This window comes from Sebastes umbrosus, chromosome 13, assembly GCF_015220745.1.
Source record: "Sebastes umbrosus isolate fSebUmb1 chromosome 13, fSebUmb1.pri, whole genome shotgun sequence".
Taxonomy (NCBI): domain Eukaryota; kingdom Metazoa; phylum Chordata; class Actinopteri; order Perciformes; family Sebastidae; genus Sebastes; species Sebastes umbrosus.
In genome coordinates, this window is record NC_051281.1 from 20,362,141 (window position 1) to 20,385,467 (window position 23,327).

The 23,327-nt window shown below is 40.7% G+C and overlaps 2 protein-coding genes across 2 annotated transcripts; one reads left to right on the forward strand and one right to left on the reverse strand.

Moving 5' to 3' along the window:
• Window positions 1–233: 233 nt before the first annotated feature.
• On the forward strand, window positions 234–8,520 carry mfsd9 (major facilitator superfamily domain containing 9). Its single transcript, XM_037790495.1, has 6 exons — window positions 234–735; window positions 2,312–2,399; window positions 3,492–3,535; window positions 4,473–4,602; window positions 6,160–6,369; window positions 6,450–8,520. Exons 1-6 carry the CDS (start codon window positions 649–651, stop codon window positions 7,313–7,315), a joined length of 1,425 nt encoding a protein of 474 aa, XP_037646423.1. The 5' UTR covers window positions 234–648; the 3' UTR covers window positions 7,316–8,520.
• On the reverse strand, window positions 8,514–22,215 carry slc9a2 (solute carrier family 9 member 2). Its single transcript, XM_037790494.1, has 13 exons — window positions 21,668–22,215; window positions 20,976–21,190; window positions 20,632–20,880; window positions 17,546–17,796; window positions 17,244–17,461; window positions 15,945–16,144; window positions 15,606–15,695; window positions 15,445–15,515; window positions 13,641–13,808; window positions 13,432–13,537; window positions 10,972–11,088; window positions 10,743–10,830; window positions 8,514–9,738 (listed from the first exon to the last, which is right to left on the reverse strand). The coding sequence occupies exons 1-13, from the start codon at window positions 21,930–21,932 to the stop codon at window positions 9,317–9,319; spliced, it is 2,460 nt and encodes an 819-aa protein (XP_037646422.1). The 5' UTR covers window positions 21,933–22,215; the 3' UTR covers window positions 8,514–9,316.
• Between the last annotated feature and the right edge of the window lie 1,112 nt (window positions 22,216–23,327).

Here is a 23,327-nt window from a genome sequence, read left to right on the forward strand (position 1 = left end):
GAATTATCTTTAATAAAAAAACAACAACATGGTAGACTGTTGGGGGCGGTACACCATGAAAATATATGATGATAACCCATAGAGCTTCTATGGAAGAGTGCAGTCTTATTATTATTTATTTATTTATTTATGCATTTCTTTTTTGTTCCTTTAATTATTTTCTACCCCCTCTTTTATAATTGTTATTTTATTTTTTATAATTTAAGTTATCTTTCCTATCCAATTGTGCCTTGTATGTTATAAGTATTGAGTTTAGATTACAATGCCTTAATGTTTGTAAATTAATTATCTTCAATAAAAAAAAAAGAGTTAGTTCTGTTTAGTTCTGTGACGTCAGCGGGCGATACCAGCTGACCGAGCAGCCGCGGGGGGGTTCAGACCAGACAACGCAGCAGTTCAACACCTGAGAAATCTACCACGACTCGAACAGTCGGCTTCATCGCCGAAAGTACATTGTGTCTTTAAAATCTGCCACCTTTTTTACACCTGCCACATTAGTGCAGGTCGGATTGTAACCGAGCAGTTTCTCTTCACCCCCCTACCGGGAGCCCTCCACCAGGACGGAGACGTGCTGTGTGTTTGGATCATCTGCAGTGAGGCGGATGAGCGCTTCCGCTTCTGCTGCAGCCGAACTGTCACTGCTGCAGGATGAACAACCAGAAATGTAGCAGCTTCATCCAGAAACCAAGAGGACGGACGAGGATTATACAATGTATCTATGTGGTGGGCTTCATGGTGAGTAGCTAAACTGAGACTTGACTGAGTGAACTGTTAAGTCATGTTTTCATAACTCAAAGGTATGATGTAAAACATATATATATATATATTTCACAAGTCAGAGATCAGACATGTGCTTCCTGTTCAAACTATAGGCCTACAAACATTGATTGGTGATTTAATTTAATGCTTTAAATTTTGCAAAGCAGGTCTTAAAAGTGTTTAAAGTCTGCTAACTCTAACCACTGCTGCACTTTACACTTACTTTACACTATACATCCTATATACCACTTTATAGACTGCATATATGTACATATTACATTTATTTATTGTACATACTACATTTATTTATTGTACATACTGTACACACTATGTTCACCCATTCACTCTGTATCTTTTATACCTCTATTATTGTTTTTTTTTAACATTTTTGTATACCTTTAATCTCCTGTGTTTCACTCTGCTTGCTGTCGTTTGCTGATGTTGCTGCTTTAACATATGAATTTCATGATTAATAAAGGTTCATCTTATTTTATCTTAACTTTAAAAGTATGATAGTTTACCATAAGCATGTTCTCAGGATTTATAAATGGCAGATCCCCTAAAACACTCACCTGTCATAGCCTACTTATACAGTAAGATATTAAATCTTCATGCATGGTTTAAAAATATTTTTGACTGTAGAAATTAGGGACATTCTGTATCATACAGTATAATGTTGTATATTTAAAAAAGTGCAAGGCCAGTAGTTATAAGCTCAGCATGGAGGACACACATTGTACTGCTGTGGCATTTTGGAAAATTGTTTTCTTGCAAAGATGAATAAAAAATACTTTCTGGCCACTCTAAATAAATATAAATGAATGTTATCTATGTATACAAATGCATTAGGTGTTTGTATGTATTTTTGAAATATAACCTACATTAATCAGGTGTGTAGCTACTAAATAAGGAAGCTGTTATAAAACAGTGGCAGGTTGTTGTGACACCTTTGAGTGTCTCCCTCTTCAGAGCATCACTGTCAGTAAAACATGTTGCAAAGTGGACTGGCACTTCCTAGAATTTGAAAGCATGGTGAAACCCCAATGCTAGATGTTCATAAACAAGCAAGTCTACAGTATGTAATTCTAAAGATGATGAGAATTCAAAAATCCAGGTTGCTTTTAGAGCTGATCTGCAATCATTCTTCAAATAACTAACTTTACATTTGTAAAAAAAAAAAATAGCTAAGCAATAATCTGATTAAAGGTGTGTCAAAGAATCCAGCCTGTTCAGATTCTTTGGCAGACATAAACAGCTCGCGTCAGCAATCTTACTGGAAGTTAAGCAATTAGTGTAACCAGTGTCAGAACATTGTATGAACTGCTGTGTGGCTTCAATCAAGAGTTTGGCAAGAGCTGCGCTCATCTCAGCAGCAATGAGATTCTGCTGCAACTATCCTTAAACTGTCTGTGTTTAATACTGGACGCTGGTTTTTATGTGGATCCTTCTGTTCAGAGGTTTCTGGTGTGATAAAACCCTGAAAATGTTAACAGCTGGACACCTCTGGGCTCATTCCTGCATCCTTTCTCCTTCACTTCCTTGTTTTCTTTAGGACCTGTTTGGGGTGAGCATGATCATCCCGCTGCTGAGCCATCATGTGAAAGCCCTTGGAGCGAGTCCCACTGTGGCCGGTATTGTAGGTAAGTTGTAATCTATTTAAGTTACATCACAGCAGATGTACTCCGGGGTCATGCATTATTAGATAGCAAGCTGACTCTGAAAAGTCTTATGACCAGATAATTATCTGCTCACCACAGTTAACGCGGTCAGAGGGGCAGATCGTCTAAAGTTTTATAAAGTATTTTGTTTTTGGTGAAGAGGATGATTGTCATGAGGACACATAACTGTTAACAAAACATTTGCACTTATATGTTTCCAACAGTGAATATTAGTGTAGGAACAATAAGTTTGTTATTTGCATGTGTTTTTTTTTATACGTTGAGTGAGTTGAGACCTCAGGACCACCAAGCAATTTGAATGTGTTAACTTGGGCTCTAGGAAGTGTGATTCACATTTTAAAAAAGTAAATGATGAATAAATTAGTAGGAAAATGATAGAGCGGTAAATTGATGATGGGAAATAATAAGATGTTGCAGCCCTAGTAGGGCTGTCCCGAATACCATATATTGGGCTTTGAAGCTTCGGTGAGAAATATTCGAAAGTATCCAAAGCTTCGCGGAGCAGCGCGGCGCAGCAGGCTGACATGTTACTCTGTCTGTCTCCATCTCCTTCGTTTCAGTGCCCCACTGTACACACACGCCTCTACACACAACAAACAGTAATATCCGTCTGAGAATAACGAATAATAATGAATGTTGAATATGAATAATGAATAATGTTGTAGGATTATTCCTTATTTCATGGGCTATTTGGGGATTTATACATTATTATTACATACTTAAATATTAAAAATAAAAAAACAAAGCATTTGAATATTGATTTTGAGGTTGAGTACCATGGCAATGGTCGAAGCTTCGAAGCATTCAGGTCAGCCCTAAGCCCTGGTAAATATCATGTTGAAAATGATGTGCTCCCATGCTTTATTTAGGTTTGACTTACTGTGTACTGTGTGTGTGTGTGTGTGTGTGTGTATGTGTGTGTATGTGTGTGTGTAATAAGCGATAATGTCTCGTTGTCCTATATTGTAATTGTAGGTCTTGTTTTTTGTTGCATCTGAACACACGTGGTGTCTGCCGTAAATGTGAATTAATACAAATGTGAAACTGTTGCAGGATCAACATACGGGATCTTACAGCTCTTCTCAAGCACAATAGTTGTAAGTATTGACTTTGTTTCTCGATCTCTAACCTCTCCATCCAGCCTGTCCTACTCGACAAGGCATGCTCACAGCTTGTCGCCAAAGTGGTCGCATTCCACGTCATTTCTGGTATTCCATGAAAACAATAACCACTGTCTGTTTTAGGTTGGTTGTGGTTGCACAATACACCCAGTCTCTGCACATCCACACACATAAGCTACTCCTAGTTACAAATATCATTCTTTTAACATATAAATTAATTTTTTTACCCTTCGACACCCCCTGACTGGACGCCGAGGACGTGTTTTATCAGTGAACTCAAAGCCTTGATGATTTAAAATCATGTCCAAACTGTTAAGAAATTACCGGTGCTCCAAAAATGCACAGTACTCTACAATAAGAATGGCATCTGACACAAGATTCTCAGCTTTCCACAAATTTCTCCTGCGGCCATTAAATTGGTTCAATTCTCAAGGGGTCATGCGACAAATTAAAGAGATAAGGAGTCATCTGTTGGTTCCCGTGTGCAGACCGGCTGAATCCTGATGAACGTAGGGATGCTTGGACAGCTGGGTCTCTATGATAATCCCACCAGGCTACACCCAGAACACAGCAAACTCAATTGGTCCTAATTGAATTATTTCATCAGGTATGTGTGTGTGACAGAGAGAGAGAGATGCAGGGCGAGAATCTAATAGAAGCTGCTTTTGTTGAGAGGAAACTCAGGGTTGTGGGATTTCTGCTTCATTTTAGTTTCCCCATGCACTCCTTGTGTTGGGATTTGTCATTAATAATCCCAGCTCAGGGAATTAGGATTGAAGTTTAGTCCTCAACTCAACCCGTCCAGATGTAAAAACAAAGATCCATAATCTCTCTTCTAAATATCTTCTTTTACAGAATCTTCTTTTAAATTTAGTTTGACTTCTGTTTGTCATTTCCTGTGTGTGATCGTCAGGGCAGCTGGAGTGATGTGGTGGGACGGCGGTACTCTCTGCTGACCTGTCTGCTGCTGAGCGCTCTGGGCTACGGCCTGCTCGGGATGTCCACCAGCATCGCTTTGTTCGTCCTCGCACGGATTCCTGTGGGTACGTCCCAAACTACAGGCCTCTTTCACTGAACTACAGGCCTCTTTCACGTCACAGTAGGAAAATCACAGGTGTGAAAACATTACAAATCAATGATGCGTTGTTAATATTATTAGTCACACCTGTGCTTTTCCTACTATAAGTCTAATGCTACGTCCAAAATCACATTTTTACAACTTTTAACTATTAGTACGTATACTGCAGCTGCCCATACAAAGTACATAATGTTGCATGCAGTATGCATACAATCGGGACATACTACTTCGTCATAACATTGTGGCTGCACTTTGACCCTCTTGTTCTTGTATTTGCTGCGCAGAGGATTGTGGGTCAGAATAGCCAGAAAAGCATGCTGCAAAATGTGACCGGATGTAGTTGGACATCCTGGTATTTTTGGCATTCTGCATTTGACATACTATGTATTGGGACATACTTAGGCTTCGACCAAAATGGCAAGCTATGCACTACACACTCAACATGTGTACTATTGTTCAACATACTTTTGTGTGAATAAACAGTAGTATGTATCTTTTCGGATTCACTAAGCAGTAATTTAAATCGTCACTTCCTGAGAGCCTCCTTGCCGGTTGGAGACGTGTAACCATGGTAACCCGTACCAACCTTATGTGACCAAAATGACGGTTTGTGAGAATCAAAGTCTGAATTAATTTGATATTAAGCCTAGGAAAGTGAAATCTTATACTTGCAGTTAAATTTAAGTGTTATTGGTGTTACAGAGCTGTCCGTCAACGTGTGTTAGGAATGTTGTCGTCACTACCGCATTGTATTGTGGGATATTTATGCCGCCTTAGTGTCCAGCATTGCATACCGTATTTCGATATTTTGAAATAGTATGCAGTTCTCGTACTATTGGTTTCATACTAAGGTTTCGGACAAACTAAAATATCTCACATATTGTTTTAGAGTACTAAATAGCATGTTATTATGGAATTTCGGACGCAACCTAAATCTTTTTCTGGTATACTAAACAGTATGGTAGTATGGGTATTGGAATACACAGAAGATGTCTGCTATGAAAAAAGGTCTGTTGACATCAATACATCTGTATTTTCACAATATATTCAACTGTTCATCAAATATTGTTTAACAGCTTGTTCAGCCTAAACCAAGTGCCTTTCTAAATAATTTCACAATAGATCCAAATCTGAATATTTATTTACCCTTGCATATTTTCTTGACTGACCCTGCTTTGTTGCTAAATGCACCAATATGCAATTTTTAAGTTATAAAAAATAGACTGTTAAATTCAATAATAAAAGTCACATCTCTTGGTTAAATAAAGTTATACACTATGGTGGTACATAGCTACTTGTATAGTTTTCACTTTGATGTTAACTCCTCATTCAAGTTGTACAAAAACAAACACCAACGTTACAAACGGGGCCTCTGTTTCTTTGCTCTTGGGTTAAATTAAATTATGACTAATGGTATGAGAATTTGTGCTAAATAACAACATTATCATAATGTGCTCAAAACCACCACCTTTATCTCTTAAAGACATAATCAGTCAGCTTGTTATTCTGTTTTCTGTCTCAGGGCTGTTCAAGCACTCCCTGTCCATCTGCAGAGCCCTGCTGTCTGACCTGGTGACTGAGGCAGAGCGCCCTCTGGTGATGGGACACTTCAATGCAGCCTCCAGTGTTGGTTTCATCCTGGGTCCTGTGGTGGGTGGCTACCTCACGGAGCACGAAGGCGGCTTTTATACCTCCTCCTTTACCTGTGCAGTCATCTTCCTCACTAATGCAGGTGGGTAGAAAAATGGAGAGAAATAACTGATTCAATAGTATCTGAAATATTAACCTAACATCATGTGTTTATCATCCCAGGTCTCGTATGGATGCTGCCATGGAGCGAGACGCAGATTCACCGCAACGACACTAACTCCAACAACGACACAATTAAAGGTTGTCATGACAACAACTGCACTAAGTCGGTTCGCAATGGCTCTCATGTAAATAGTCACCAGCCAGTGTTGGCGGCAGAGACTGAGCCGGACTCCAGAGCATCAGGGAAGCACCCAGGTGGACTCGGGTGGAGTGAGGTGTCTCTGCTCCAGTCTCCCTGGAGACAGCTGTCCTCCGTGGGCTCCAAGATCCACATGGTGGCCTCCTCTGACATGTGGGACCTCTTCCTGGTGCGTCTCCTGATGGCTATAGCTATCATGCTTTACCACAGCAACTTCTCTCTGGCGATGGAGGAGCGTTTCTCACTCAAACCAAAGGTGACGGGTTATCTGATCAGCTACAGCAGCACCTTAGGGGCCCTGGCTGGGTTCCTGGTGGGGCCCGTCACACAGCTGTACGGGAACAACATGCCTGCCCTGCTGCTCCACTCCACGGTTCTCACCTCTTTACTCATCTTCTTGTACGCCGCAGCTCCCAGTGTGTCACAGGTGCTGCTCAGCTCCACCTTCTTTGCCATTTCCACCTGTATTGGACGGACATGCATCACAGACCTGGAGCTGCAGAGAGGTGGAGTCCAGGCCAGTGGGACTCTGATCGGTGCCGGGCAGTCAGTTACAGCCGTCGGTCGAATCCTGGCTCCTCTCCTCTCTGGTCTGGCCCAGGAGTTCAGCCCCTGTGGGCCTCCCAGTCTGGGAGTGATCTTAGCTCTTGCAGCTGTAGGTTTACTGCTCATTAGGATCCCCAAATGGGACGGGAGAGGGATGACAAAAAAAACTCAAGGTAACTGAATGAATATCTACCATACAGAGAAGTGCTCTTATTTGTAGGAGGAAGAAGACGAACAGCAAAGTGGGAACGATGTGTCCTGCTCAAATGACAATCGTATCTGTAGATGTGACGACGTCACAGGGTCAGAATGGCCACCACCAGCACTACAGCCGCTCTCTCAGGAAGAGCGGTTTCAAAACTCTGCTTCCCTCTGTGCTGAAGTTTGCCCAGACAGAAACATAAGGGCTTTGTATCGGCACACACTACTTGGGACAGCTTGGAAACAATGCACACTTTCATTTTTAATGTAAATCTCTAACCACTACATTGTCCAAAGTTACTGTCGACCTGCTGATGATACACCACAAGTCAAAAGAACTTCTTCTAATTCATTAAAATACACATTCCAGGCAGTGATGCTTCACACATTCATAAATGAGCTGAATCTAAAGTTGCTGTCGGGCTGCCCGACCACCCCGAGGTAGATCACGCTGTTGTAGTTTAGGAGAAGTAAGTAAGTAAGTTAGCCATAATTACCTCTGCCAAGGCCAAAGGACTAGGAAGGAGGTTATGTTTTCACCGGCGTTGATTTGATGGTGTGTTTGTTGGTTTGTCCGTTTGTAGGATTACTCCAAAAGTACGGGGTTGGATTGGAATTACATTTTTTGGAGGGGTGGGATGTAGCACAATGAACAATCTTTTAGATTTTGGTGTCGATTCGGATCATGATCCGGATTCAGCCTGAGCATTAAAACCACAGGGTATAACACATGCGCAGTGTAGCTGCTGACGCGTTGATGATGCATGACAACGCCTTCTTCCTACAGAGAGGGGGAGATGACTGTAGATTCAGCGTTTTTTCACATTAAACTCAGTTGAGTTAGACCAAAGCACACTTGGTGATTGTTGGAAAGAGTAACGACGTCGGTTTAGGTGAATTTTATTTTGTTTATTTTGTTTCGGTTCCTATGGTGGTATATGAGCAAATGTTTGTTCTAGTTTCTGACTCTTGAATTTCACAGTTATAGGGATTTGTTCACTTATTTTAGAATATGTTTAATGGAGATTAATAAATTCATATTTTTTTAAGTTAAGTTTCAGCTGTACACTGAGCACCACTGTTGTTTTAAAAACCCAATGGGAATAAAAAAAATGTATACATTTCTGTAAAGATGCCAGATTCATGCCAAAAAGTCACAAGGAATAAACACCATTTTGTATGAGAGTCTTGAGTTGTATATGAAACACTGAAATCAATGCTGCAGTTTGAATGTTGCATTCAACTCCGTCATACAGACTGAACATACTTCCCATCTTCTCTTCCTCAATGGGCGGTGCCTTCAGGGCCACATTTATAAACGTATACACAGTTTGATTGAGGATGCTTGATGACAGCTTTCAACAACATAGACAATTTATTACAGAAAAAGAAAACAAATTATAAAGTGGGCCCAGATGTGTGAGGTATAACAATCATACAAAAGGCCTCCAGTTAGTCCAAAGAGTACTTTGTACTGCACAGCAATAGTTCCTCATGTTAAACTAAGATGGTCTATATTAAAAAAAACATCTCTCACACGAACACAATAGGCAACAACGTACAAAAAAAGTATAATATTTACATCTAGAGACAGAGAAATAATTACTTAAAATAAAATAGTTTAAATTACATTGTCTTTAAAAATCCTACAGGGGGATAAAACGTATTGAAAATCACATTGATGTGAATAGGTAAAATAACTGCACAGATAACAGAATGACTCACTGTTGACAGTTATTATAAAGTTCCTTCATTATAGTGCACTGTGCTTCAGATGTGGCCTCTGTCTTCAAGGTATTACTGTCCATGTTGGCTCATGTTGGAGGATGTTTCACCTCCAATAAGAAAAGACTGGACCTCCAGTGTTACTTTACTTTGTCTTTGAATGGTATGAACACACAAACAAATGTAGAGACCGTAGCGCTGCTTGAGGACCTGAGACCGTGGCAGTCCAGCTGCTCTTGTAAGCCCAGGGACATTTTTACACCTTCTTCGGGTTCCACTGAGGCCGCCTGAGCAGAGGGTTTTGTGCTGCGGCGTCTCTGGGTTCAACAGCCCAGGCTGGAGGTGGAGGCAAAGGCTGCTGCTGCTCTTCTTCTGCTGCTTCATGATGCCCGTTTCTAAAGTTATCAGCTGAGCCGCTGTCAACGTCAATGGAGGAGTGGAGGTGACGGCGAGGAGCAGGAATGTCACTGGAGGAGGAGTTTGTTCTGGACGTGCTGCGTCCCGACCTGCCTCTGTCCTCCCCTGAGCTTTCATCCAGTTTGTCGACAGAGGGCGCCTCCGTTAGGGTGTCCAGCCTGCGTAGAGGCATCATGGCCCTGGAGGAGGAGGAGCGAGCGGGCTGGCTGAACCGAGAGCGTCTGGAGGGGTAGGCCACCTCTGACATGGTTTCCTGCTCATCTGGGACAAGTGAAGAAAATGGTAAAATTGTAAAGAAATTATGAAGTGAACTGAGTTATGCCATCACACTATGGCATGTGAGCAACACCGTAAAGGTCCTTGATGAATGAGGAAACGAATGTGGGCACCGAGAGATGTGCTCTCATTGACCTGCTGGTGGCTCAGTCATCACAAACTCATGTTGTGCAGCCAAACATTGTTCAAATACTAACGTCAGAATGCTAACAGTACCGCTGAGGCTGATGGGAAGGTCATTAGTTTTACAGATCTTTGGTCATAAACTGAAGTATTGGACAAATACATTTTTTGACCTGATGATGGCACCAGAGGAGAAGTCACGGGATCACAAACCTTAAAATTCATCTTGTGGAGGGACCTGAATGTTTGTACAAAATTGACCAATTGGCTAATAAAGTTGAGCCATGGGTTTGAATATTTCACTCAGTGTAAAAATCATATACTGTAGTTAAAGTCGAGATGAATGAAAAATGCCCTTTTAGATCACATCCCCGCTCATATTGTGCATCTATTTAACAATATATGCAAAAAAAAAGACAAAATCTATTTCTTTGTATTTTTATATCTAAATCAAATAAACTTTTCTTCCTGTAAAACAAAATATGACGTGTGATGGTGTAAGCTAATACCAACAAAATTCAACCACTAATGTCATGACATACAGCCATAAATCAATCTGCAACTATTAACGACTACATTCTAAAGCTTTGCGCTTTTTAAAGGTCCAATCAAATGCGAAGGGTTGGATTTAAATCCTTCTTGTAACTGTTCACCGCTAAAATATTCGGATTCACTGGGGAATACTGCTGATACCAAACTAAAGTTCAATTTTCTGAAAAAGGCTGTAAGATATGGTCAAAAGCTCTTGAAAAAACTAAGTGAATCTTGCAATCTTAAAATGATTATTCCAACCTTAAATCTACTTAAGGGGACATAAAAGGGTAAAACTGGATGTTAAGTGGTTAAAGGTAGTTTGAGAAGCTTACCTGTATAGCTCTGCCTCGCAGGAGGGAATTTGGAGTCCAGATTTTTCCCAGCAGGAAGAGAGAAGTATTTTTGGGATTTGGGCACGACCTGATAATAACATGGGAATAAAAGAGCAGAATGGAGAAAGAGAAAGGGATAATAATGAATGAGGGATGGGATGAAGAAGGTGAACCTCATGTTTAATATGGGACACTTTCATCTCAGTGTTGCAGAGTGTATCCCGCTTACCGATGACTGAAAGCTGCCAGGTCGGAGGCTGCGGCGGATGCTGGCGTGACGTCTTATCAATATCTCTCTGGTGTGGATGTCGTTGGGCAGGGCGTGCTTAGTTGTGTATGCCACCGTCTGGTTAAGGAAAACAAAAAGGTGCCACATTAAACAGCAGATTTAGACCACTAGTGGACGCTTCCAGCTCCCAGATTACACCATTTTGGACATGTCAATCTGTAATAAATTCACAAGTGAGCCAACAGACGGCCTTATAACCTCAACTAGACAAATAGACAGTTAAAATGCTTTCAGAGGAGACAGCATTCTTTAAAGCTCTGATTACTCAACCAAAACTGGCCGCACCTGTCTATATGAAAGGGTCCGTGTCTCTGTTTGGACTTTGCGGGCTGCCACACTAACCTCTTCCATGCAGCGTGCACATTACTGTCAACATAGATCTTTCTGTCCGGCAGCTATTAGTTAGACCTAAAGCAAACATTTCAAACACTCTAATGGCTGCCATTGTTCTTTAGAGAAACATCTCATCCTGTCTATTTCGCAATAGGTCAACACGACAAGACAGAATAGGAGCCAGTCTAACATTCTGTTCTGTTAACATTACAATCAGCATTTTCATCTAATAAAGTGTCAAATAAATAAAAACACACGAGGCACGCTGACGTTAAACGCAACTGATGTGAGTTTATAAAGGGCACAGGAGACCAGTTTAATGAATGAAATGTTCAGGATGTCAAATGTTGAAACAAATAACATATCAGACAGAAGATGATGCTGGGTTTGTGTGAGAGACAGATCTGTAGATATGCGACAGACTTGAAAAGAGGGGCTATTAAGATAATCAGACACTTCGTCTACCCAGGAACAGAAGCATATGCTCCCTATTTGTCTGCACATCAAAGCGTCTCTGTGGGTGATGTCATGTCACTTAATGGAAAAATACTGCTGGTCACAGCCTGTGGGTATGCAAAACAGCACTCAGTACTTGAACTTAACGCATTGTTGTGTGTGAGTAAGCCTGTGTCAGAGAAAGTCCAGGCTTCCAGTTTAGCAAGCTGCTACTTCCTTTTCATGTAAAAAAACAAAGAGGATATCACAACTACTGTACTCGGAAAGAAAGAGATGCATGTGGCTTCATTTTGGAAGTTTTGTGGAGGAGTTCATGTGAGACTGGGCTTCTGTCGTTGATCTATGTAGGCAAACACTGCTGTATGTACTGTAAGCAGCTGAGAGTTTACTACAACAACAGCAAAATGCAAATGTTGGAAGACAGGTGGTAGCTTTTTCTCAGTCAAATAGTGCCTCCTTATATGGGAGCAAAGTGGTTGTAATTTGTGTGTATTGTCTGTGTTAGCTGAAGGCTAGTGGTTACTGCTGCATCAGTGGTGAGAAGTAGTCAGATTCTTTACTTAAGTAAAAGTACCAACACAACAATGTAAAAAATACTCTATTACATGTAAAAGTCCTGAATTACTGCTACTTAAGTAAACATGCATAAGTATTATGTGGAAAAAGAAAAAAGTAAAAGTACTCTGCAGAAGTGACCTGACTGATCTTATATATAACATTATTAGATTTTCAATATAGATGCATCAACGTGTAATCAGCATGATGGAACTAGTTTTTAGGGTTGCCCTCTCTTCTTTAGTCAATTAGTCATTTTCTATGCTTTTTTAATGCCGAAATGCTTATTACAAGAGACGTATGAGCACATCTCTGGTAAACGTGGTGCTTTTGTGTGATTCTTTGTGGAGAAACTCAGTTTCTGTCGATCAAATAAACTAATCGATTAGTCAACAAAATCGTATGATTGTTAGTCGACTAAGTATTTGGTCGAGGACAGCCCTACTAGTTTTAATTACTTAATATACTGTTCAGTAGTTTAGTCCAGTGGTTCCCAACCTAGGGGTCGGGACCCTCCAAAGGGTCACAAGATAAATCTCAGGGGTCGTGAGATGATTAATGGGAGAGGAAAGAATAAAAAATTAAAATTTTAATTTCAATCAATTTTTTGGGGACTTTTCTCCTAATCTTTGCCGTTTTTGTGAAATATTGGATACTTTTACCTCTTTCAGACCGAAACAGTTATTTAAATGAAACCATGTGAGAAGTTTTAGAGGAGAAATGTCTCTTTGGTGGAACTGCAACTCACAGACATCTGAAACTGCCAAGTTGCCCCAAGTAGTCAAGGAAACGCAATGCATTGTATTTAATAAACTTATCATATGCTTCACAATAAAACTAGTTACCTGTCAGATGTATGGAGTTTAAATTGTAGTGAAGTAGAAGTAGAAGTATAAAGTATAAAATAGATATACTCAAGTAAAGTACAAATGTCTCAAACCTGTACTGAAATATGGTACTTAGTTACTTTCCACCACTGTGATGGATGATAAGAGAAGAACGGAAAAGGGAGAAAAGCAGACAGCTGTTATTCTGCTATATAATATAACATCTCACCCGTTGCCTGATCTTGTACATGTTCTTGGACAGGATGTCGTGCATGTTCTTCAGGTCAGGAGCCTGGAACTTCTTCTTAGGTTTAGCAGAGCTTTTCTTTTCCTCACTGAAAGACAGATGAAAACACATTACTTTCTCTGCCCCTTTGGTCTGAACAGACAATAAGGAGGTGCTGTGATCGTCAGAGAGACACGATTAAGGTTTCCTACTAGAGAGAGACGATGGACGGAGCAGCGCTGATGTCTCCAGACACCGTGTCCAGGATCTCCATGGCGTTCTGCAGCTCCAGCTTCTTATACAGCGCCACGATACTGGACTCGGCCCGGTTGTCTCGGATCAGGATCCTCCGCAGGACTCGATTGTTGAACTTCATAAACCTGACATGGTAAGTAAGGAAATTACATTGATTAGAGTTGACAAAGATTAAAACCAACAATGTGATGTCACCCAGTGCAGCAGTTTTAACAACAGTGGAATATAACACAAAGGAATTAATCAAGCTTTGGCTACACACACACATTACTTGTTAACAGGATAAACTCCTGGTTGGTTTTTGTGTTTTCATGGGATTTGTTGACAATATGAATGATATAGAATATCACCATGCTTATCCTTTAAAGTGCTGAGCTTCAACTACAATTTGAAAGTTGCATATCAGACAAAGAGTGGAAGAATTTTAGCCCTTTTTATACATAAACCACAAAAGACAGAAAGTTAAAAGTCATCATATTTAATGTTTTCATATATATATATATATATACCTGTATATGTCCAAGTTAAATTTTTGTACTCACTTTTTACTGCAACTTACTTTCTTACATTCATCTATTTTTTGTCTCATTTACATGTATTTATGTTGGTGTATATTCTACTTTGTGCCTTTTATTTTGTTTTTTCATGTTTAATTTTGTGTATAGTAGAATTTTATATAGTATTCTAGTTTTTAAAAAGTTACTTATCTATAGTGTGTGTCGGTTCTTACTATCTATTTCTGCAGCTGTGACACTTCAGTTTCCCTGCATGGGATTCATTTATTTAAATTTTATGCAGTTGGCTGATATCTCTGACCCACGTCCATCGACAGACGTTTGGTATCTACCCTGGTAATATCTGCATGTCTTGCTTGTTTCAGAGGCGTTTTGCATTTGCATTTACAGCATGTTTTGACTTGTTAAATCAAACTTAAAATCTGCATTCTTGAGGAACCCGTCTCAAGGACAAGCATGAAGAGCGTGTCAACAAAGCCACATGGAAAAACAGGAAGGACAAAGAGAAGGAACAGAGGAGTGGAAAAAGAGGCATGAGATAAACGGAGAAGTGAAAGCAGATGAGACTAAAGGAGGAGGAGGAAATGTGTGCAGTCACATTAAAATGTAAAAACAAATATGTATAAATAAAAATGTACTATATACACAAGCTTTGTATGTGAACATACAATGTACAAAGTATTACTCAAAGTGTTTATATCGCACATGACTATGGGCACTGTAATGCAGATTTCTGGTATACATTTTGCGTATGTTTGTTTCATACTCCATACACAATATGTATTATATACTGTACTGTATGTATTTCAATAACATAATGGTAATATAATGAATTCATGTAATGCAAATACTTAAACTGCGAGGGTAAACGATTCAAAAGAGGAACTAAGTAAAACATGTCAGAGGTTTAGGAAGAAAAATAATCTGTGTCACTGCTGATGGTGAAACTGAACACGACACCAAAGTGAGATTAGCTGTCAACATTCCCACACAGTCCCGGAGGAACAATAGCGCCGTCACACAAAACAACAAAGAAGGAAACTGAGAGCAGGTAAACTAAAACTGACATCTCTCTTCCAGTTTCACTGCAGATTCTTTCTCTTTAAACTTAATGATATGAAGCAGTGAGGTGTTTAAGATGAAGATGATATTGCAGGCTACTCGGGACTACATATGGTAATATGTTGTAAATAAAAGCTTTTTGTTGAGCAGAATGAGCAGACTGAAGGAGAGAGAAAGTTCTTACTTGTCCTTCCAGTAGAAGTGGCTCCACTGTCCACAAAGGTCCTCAAGGCCAGCTATGGTGTGCTCAATGAGCTGAGAGCAAACAGAGACCACTGTTAACATTGTGTGCAAAAAAACATATAGAATCTACCACATTTACAACAATCACATTCTGTAGCATACCCTGCAGTGAATCTCGGCGTTGATGGTGTCAAGATTGCGGTTGGTTCTGCGGACATTGATGAACTCAATCAAAGGTCGAATACTGATGCCCTGTGGAGGAGAGAGAGACAGATCATAGATTCAGCAGAACCCAGACAAAACATTAGATCTACATGTTTATCTGACATTGGTCTTGCAATGCAAGATCATCATATCCAAAACCCGCACAAATGACTGAATGATGAAATAAATTCTGGTCTGGACTTTAAATCATGTGGTATGTTCCAATCTTAAAAGAAAATCAGGACACATGCCACCATGTAAAATGTTTTGAGTATAAGCACACAGACACTCTCTTACCTGAAGAAAGACAGTGAAGAGGATGATAGCAATGGTGGCAGTGACGAAGAGCTGCTTGCGGCCGATGTTCTCAGGAAGGGTGAAGACCAAGGCGAATGAAATTGCACCTCGCAGACCACCGTAGGCCAGACCAAATTGATCTTTCATGTTAAATGGGATGGTGCGGAAAGGGTTAATGATCTGAGTCAGCACCAAGACACCTGGGAAGGAAGGAAGAACAAAAAATCTCATGAAAATCAATTAATGCAGCTTTAAAGAGCAAATTTACGGCTGAAGTACGGCTAAGGCTGAAAAACTGTTTTGCTGCTCTCTCTGGTTCAAAGTTTTGAGCCGGTTTCAGTGTTGAATCAATGCAGCAAGGTGAGGTCAGCAAAAACAAGGTTAAAGTTTAATTCAGTGTTTTGAGATTTTAGCAGACTCTCAGCCCATAGCTACGGAGACAAAAAGTTAAAGGTGGCCTGTAGAATTTCCTTGTAAACAAAATGTTTCATGTTTACATTCAGTGTTACTAACTAACATGCATTGTGTGGCTCTTTAAAGTCTGACAAAACAGTTGATTTAGTTCCCTCATAAAACATTTGCAACGATTTTAACGGTAAAGACTGTAGGATTTGGTGGCATCTAGTGGTGTGGTTGCAGATTGCAAAACCGTGGTAACGCTGTTCGCCTCGCTCAGAGGCAATCCTTACCATAATAACACTACTTTAAGAGCAACGGAAGTCAGACAGCGGTTGGCATTATCATAGTTTTGCACGTTACCACAGTTTCTCAAGCGTGTCGGAGAACTACGGTGGCCTTCAGGTAACGTAAAAACGTGAAAGGCTCTCTCTAGAGTCAGTGTTTGGTTTGTCCGTTCTGGGCTACTGTAGAAACATGGCGGAGACACATGGCTGACTCTGTATAGAGGACCCGCTCCCTATGTACATATGAAGGGCTCATTCTAAGCAAACGAAGACACGATTCTTAGTTTCAGGTGGTTATACACTAATGAAACCATAGTTGTATTATATTCCATTTCTGTGAATAGATTCCCCCGAAATGTTACACACTGTTCCTTTAAAATGTATTTTAAATCTTGCACTGTTTACATCTATGTTTGCTTGCTAGCAGTCTTCTTCTTCCTTGTCCTTGTGTGTGCACGTCACAAACTAAATGGGGACCCACTTGTAAAAACATTGCTTCCTAGCACTGCTGGTGCTACCACAGGGCACCTTTAATCCTGCAACAAGACCAGCAGATGCCAAGACAAACAAAACCTGACCTCTAACATGACACAGATGCCCCCTGCCCTCTCCTTACCCAGACCCCTCCATATGAAAGCAAACAGCAATGTGAACAGGATGTAGCCCCAGTTCCACTCGTGGTCCGTTGTTATGGTGACGACCCCCAGGAAGAAGAAGATGAGGGTCTCGGAGATGCAGCCAAGCATCTTGACCACATGGCGGATGGTTGTGCAGGAACGCTGGGACACATTCTCCTCCACGTAGTACTTCATGGTGAGGGCACAGGTCACAATGCTGCAGAAAAAAACAAAATGCTGCTATGTTTCTGCTGTATTCGTTCAGCGTTAAATATTTGAATCTAGGAAAACGTTTACTCACGCCATGATGGATGAGATGGCGAAGAGTTCGGCCACCAGATAGGCCAGGTAGCTGTACATGAATATGAAGAGCGGCTCAATTTCTCGGACCTTGGAGGTGAATCTTGTGGTGAAGGCGGCCGCGAAGCCAAACAGGATGCCGAAGGCCATCCCGCCGAACCCGACCACGAAGAACCGCGCCACCCCAAGGAAAACGTCTACCGGCTCCACCACCGGCATCTCCGCCACAAAGTTGAACATGTTGTACAACACCTGAAAACACACACACACACACACACACATGCTGAAACACTCATGGAGACACACAAGTCTTTTATGTGCAGCTTATGCACAAACAGCCCACGCATGAGGTCATGGGTGGTGTCAGGGGCTGTGGCCTCTAATGACACAGATGCAGATAACAGTGATTTATTGAAATATTTACTCTGCACTGTTTGCAATTTGATAATCTCATTTCACCAAGCACACTGAATGACTCACGGAAAAGGAGCAGTTGCCAGACCAGACGGCTCTGTTCCTTTTCCTCCTGTTCTGACGAAGAACGAGAGCAACTCACTGCTGTTTTCATGATGATGTAGCTGCTGTCTGACTGCACGCAGGCATTAAAAGTATGTTTCCATTGAAAGCAAGAAATATTAGATATAAATATTGTAGATATTGGAAATTATGTGAAAGCCTAAAATTACCGTCTGCAGCTTTAAAAGACAGAAACCAGACCAATCCGTCTCGCAATACTTTACAAATTCCCCAGACTGTCTCTGGCAATTTGTTCCAAAATACATTTTACTTCAATTTTTAAAAAAAGCCTAAATGATTTCCTATAATAGCTGGGCAATGCAGTTTTATTTTTGGGGACAATATTGATTATTTTCAGCCACAGATTAGGTGAGCTAGTGAGTTCTACAACAGCTGGACAGTGTTTGTGGGATAGTGCCCATTGAGGAACACGTCAGCCAGTGCAACAGTGAGGCTCACTGATGTGTTTTTAATAGATTTTGGATAACAATGGAGCTCTGTGGCACAGAAGTATAAGCTGTATGCGGCTTTGGCTACACAGACAATACTTGTTCGTCGGATCAGTCTATTGTTGGTTTGGGTCTTTTCGTGGGATTTGTTGTTCATAAGAAAAATACAGAAAATCACCAGACGTATCCTTTACAGAGACTTTTCTGCTCTGGGACGAGTCTGTTGAACATTACGGTTAACAAGCCTTTGAAAGATCAGCCACAAGGCAAACTTTTTAAAGCGAGGAATCTCTGTCTGTGTGTATGTCCTTCACATAATTTGAGAACCGCTCATCCTATCGACTTCACACTTGGAGGGTGTATTATTGGGAACCCCATTGAGTGCTTTGTTGAGTTTGGTGCAATTTGGACACGCAACATTTTAATATTTATAAACTTTGAATAAACAAGCGACCAATGCTCTGTGCAGCAGCGGGGACTTCAGGGCTCTGCTGACTGAATCACGCGTGTCGTCTGCAGAGAGCAGACCTGGAAGTTGGATGATAGATGCCGCTAACGTTGGATAACGCTACAACCTAACTTTTCTTCACTCCCGCAGCGAACAGACCGCGGCTCATTGACTACAGTTATACTAACGTTATAGCCTACGTTAAATGGAGGCTGGATATACTATACGCCTATTTGGAAATTTCCTCCGCCAAGTGTATTTCACCAGTGATTCTGACCATGAGTGGCCGCAATTTGGGTGTGTGACACAACCATGTCATGGCAGGTGTATTGCTGAGGACCCAAAACAGCCCAGTATCGAGTGTGAAGCTGTTTGTATGAGCAGTTCTCGAGAAAGCAACACCACAGGCCGAGCATTCAGCCTATTCTGACCTGGCATGTTTTGAACAGGCACTGCACTGTTTTATCAAAAGCAGGAAATCTGTATGTGGGGAACGGTGGCAACAGTTTCCTGTTTTCTATTTGTATATCTAGGACACAGATGATAAGGGACAGAGCTAGGAACTCTGGTACCTCATTTTTTAATAAGGGTCCTCTTCACCATCTGGGCCCCTACAACTGCAACCACCTTTCACCTAACTAGTGACTGCAGTGCTCATTGGAAGTATCTGTACTTTTGGCAAATATTACTTTCTTATTATCTTGTTTGATGAGTGCAATTCTGCAACACAAAGCTTTCTGTGCAGACCACAACTGGGCTTTCCCAGCAGTCTCCTGGGTAAATGTTTGTCTTCACTCTCTGCATCAGCTCCGCTACTGTGTACTAAACAAAAGGGTCGCCACACCAAAGCTAAAGAGCAGGTTATTGTAGGCGGGTGGGTGTGTTTGAACACAATAAGAAGAGGGTGAGGTGATGGGGGGAAATTTGAGCAGTTCAGTCAAGTTTCAGACGACGTTGTCTGTATGTGTTAACTCCTCCCCATACAGCCAAATGCAACAGTGACCTCAAAAACTGGTTTGGCGACATCAGAGCAAACGAGCTTCACACATCCGTTTTATGTCTCTAAAAACATTACGGCACTTCCATATTTGAGTATCTGTTCATCAATCTCGCCAGTGTGCACAGACTCACATTATGTTCTCATACATGCACGTTAACCCGGAAAAGAGTGTGAACTAATTGTACGGTATCTTGCGAAACCTGAGCTGAGCCTTTAGAGGAAGAATAGAAAAGCTGCAGACAAAACGATACTGGATCTGCCATTTCATATAATGGCAGTCTTGAAATGAAGGGTCCAAACTGGGTGTTAAATAGTAGGTGGAGTCACAAAAGTCTCCACGATGAACAATTTGTGTGTGTTTCTGCTTTGTTCCCACACCAGTTGCAGCACTTCCCCAATGAATCTTTAATTTATCTCTCCACATGTAGGGGCCCACTGGCATGCTGGACCCCTGATTTCAAGGTGTATTTGGCCACTGAAATGCCATTAACACACTAAGAACAGTTTGTAAGGGCACATCGCTCATTGCGCTGCATGTTTTCATAACAAGCAGTAGCCCAGAGGTGTCAAAAGTAGGACAACGTGTTGCAGCAAGTCTCAGTTTAGAGTAAATGACACAACGAATGTCTAAAAAACCAAACACACTTTCTCTCTCTCTGCCTCGGCCCACTCACCACAGTGACAGCATCATTGAAGAGGCATTCCCCAAACACCACGATGTAGAGCTGCTCGTTCACGGACACGTCCTCGAACACGCTCAACACGGCCACGGGGTCTACGGCCGAGATGATGGTGGCGAACAGCAGGTTCTCCTGGAGGTTGATGTCCTGCACGCCAAACGCCTCGATCTGGCAGATGGCGAACAGAGACATGCCGATGCCGATGCTGTTCCACAGCGTCCCCACCACCGCAAACCACAGCACCTGCAAACACAGACGGGAAGAAAAAGTCAACTTGTCTTTATAGGAGATTTAAGAATCTGTTTCAGGAAAGCAGTGGAAGCTGATTTTTAACGGACCGTGCCGATGTTCTCAAAGAAAGGCCTGGTGGGCATGAAGTAGCCCGAGTCCAGGACAATGGGGGGCAGCATGTAGAGGAAGAAGGCGTTGCTGGAGAGCACAGCGGGGGGCTCCTCGTGGACAGAGTGCATGATGCCACCCACAATGAGACCAATGGTGATCAGGAGGCACGACTCTGGCACCCAGTAGGTCATCTTGTGGTACACATGGAAACCTGAGAAAAAGAGAGAGTTCAGAAACAGGAACCTGCAAAGAGCTCACCTGCACCCTCTATAAAAAGGTCACACCTATTATTGACAAAAAGAATCACAGAGATTTGGATCTTAACCCGTCACCAGTAGAGCTGCAACAATTTATTAGTTGTCAACTATTAAATGATAATTGATTAATCAGTTTGAGTACTTTTTTTTAAGAAAATAAAGTCAACATTTTCTGATTCCAGCTTATTAAATGTGAATATTTTCTGGTTTCTTTACTCCTCTATGACAGTAAAATTAATATATTTGAGTTGTGGACAAAACAAGACATTTGAGGACGCAGTATTGGTCTTTGGGAAACACTGATCAACATTTTTCATCATTTTAATAGACCAAACAACTAATCCATTAATCAAGAAAATAATCAACAATGAAAATAATCATTAGTTGCTGCCCTAATTTCACCAGTTTGAGCATATGTCACTGTTACTCACCAATCTTTGCGAAGGAAGCCAGCAGCACCCAAAGAGTGATCTCAAATGGTATCTGTATTCTTGGGTAATCCATTGTAAACACTGGCATATTAGCCTTGTCCGAGTCTGGAAAGGCCTGAGGGCCATTATCAGGTTTAACTGGGGGCAGAATCGTGACACTGGCGGCTGGTTTGGAGGGGATTTCCCCTCTGGAGCCATACAGAAGACTTGAAAACGTGAAAATGATGAGTAAAACTCCTGCTCTTCTGGTAATGCTTAAATCCATTGTGAAAAAAAAAAAAAAAAGAAAACAGCCCCCCTCACAGTAATCCAAATTGATGTGAATATCAATCAATCCATCCAACTTCACAGTCCAAATGAGAGAAATCAGTTGAGGTGAGAACAAAATCAGCTTCTCCTTTAAAAGTTGTTCTCATCCATCTTCAACAGAAACTTTTCTTCACGATTGCATGGTCCAGGCTGAGTCTCCTTCAAACTGCTGAACAACACACCTGTGGTTTACCTGCAGCGCGTCCGCGAGTTCCGATAGAGGCTGGGCGCGGCCCCGAGCGCTGCTCTGATTGGCTGTCACCTGGAGCAGATAAAGAGGGTGTGGTGAGCTGTTTCTGCGGCCCATTCAGGGGCCTCTCCTAAGTTTCGGTGACACCAGTTTCCTGAGTTTCAACTTTCACTTGGAACAGTTTCTCTGATTCATCTAAAGTGGTTTATGAATTACAAACAGTGTGACCATTTCACTCAAATGTTGAAATGTGTTTCTTGGCTAGTATAAAGTTGTTTCTTCCTCAAATTCAACGCTGATCACAACATAAAAAGTGAATTCTGCCATCAAACGTGTTTCAGCATAATAAGACAGTTAGTTAAATCTGTCCATCTCTGGTTGAGTCTGTTTAAGCATGAAAACACATTTCCACAGGAAAGAATAAAATCAGTAGAGATAAAATGTTAATACAATGACAAACGTTTCCAATAATAGGAGATATTATGTCAACATTTGAACTTAGTATCTCATAATTCTGATTGATTATTAGTCGTTTTTTATTTCATTTTTTTCAAATGGATTTATCTCATAATTTTTAAATATTTTTGAAAGTTTGAATGTTGATATTGGTATTATATAATTTGGACTTACTATTACTATTTTTTCATTTTTTTAATTATTTCTTACCTTTCCATAATAATTTTGATATAATTGTGTTGACTTAGAATCTCAAAATTCAGATTTAGTATCTCAAAATGACAAAACTTTCCTATAATATTATGTCAAAATTTGAACTTACTATCTCATAATTCTGATTGACTCTTAGTAGTTTTCAATAAGTTTAATTTCATCTTTTTCAAATGGATTTATCGCATGATTTTTAAGTAATGTTGAAAGTCTGAATGTTGACTTGGGATTATATAATTTGGATTTACTATTAGTATTTTTTAATAATTTCTTACCTTTCCATAATAATTTTGATATAATTGTGTTGACTTGTGTTGATCTCAAAATTCTGATTTAGTATGCAAAGTTTGAACTTACTATCTCATAATTCTGATTTATCATTGGTAGTTTTATTTTTTTATCATTACAACTTTTCAATAATAAGTTTAGTTATTTTTTTTTAAAGGATTCATTATTTTGAAATAATTTTGAAAGTTAACTCGGTATTTCATCATT

Bases quoted from the DNA above. Each gene is read 5' to 3' on its own strand.
- mfsd9 (XM_037790495.1), top strand. From the start codon at position 649: ATGAACAACCAGAAATGTAGCAGCTTCATCCAGAAACCAAGAGGACGG. The intron at 736-2,311 runs GTGAGTAGCTAA...TGTTTTCTTTAG, and splicing joins TCTATGTGGTGGGCTTCATG to GACCTGTTTGGGGTGAGCAT. The intron at 2,400-3,491 runs GTAAGTTGTAAT...AAACTGTTGCAG, and splicing joins CACTGTGGCCGGTATTGTAG to GATCAACATACGGGATCTTA.
- slc9a2 (XM_037790494.1), bottom strand. From the start codon at position 21,932: ATGGATTTAAGCATTACCAGAAGAGCAGGAGTTTTACTCATCATTTTC. The intron at 21,191-21,667 runs GTGAGTAACAGT...TCTTTTTCTCAG, and splicing joins GGCTTCCTTCGCAAAGATTG to GTTTCCATGTGTACCACAAG. The intron at 13,538-13,640 runs GTAGGAAACCTT...TCTGTCTTTCAG, and splicing joins CCGTCCATCGTCTCTCTCTA to TGAGGAAAAGAAAAGCTCTG.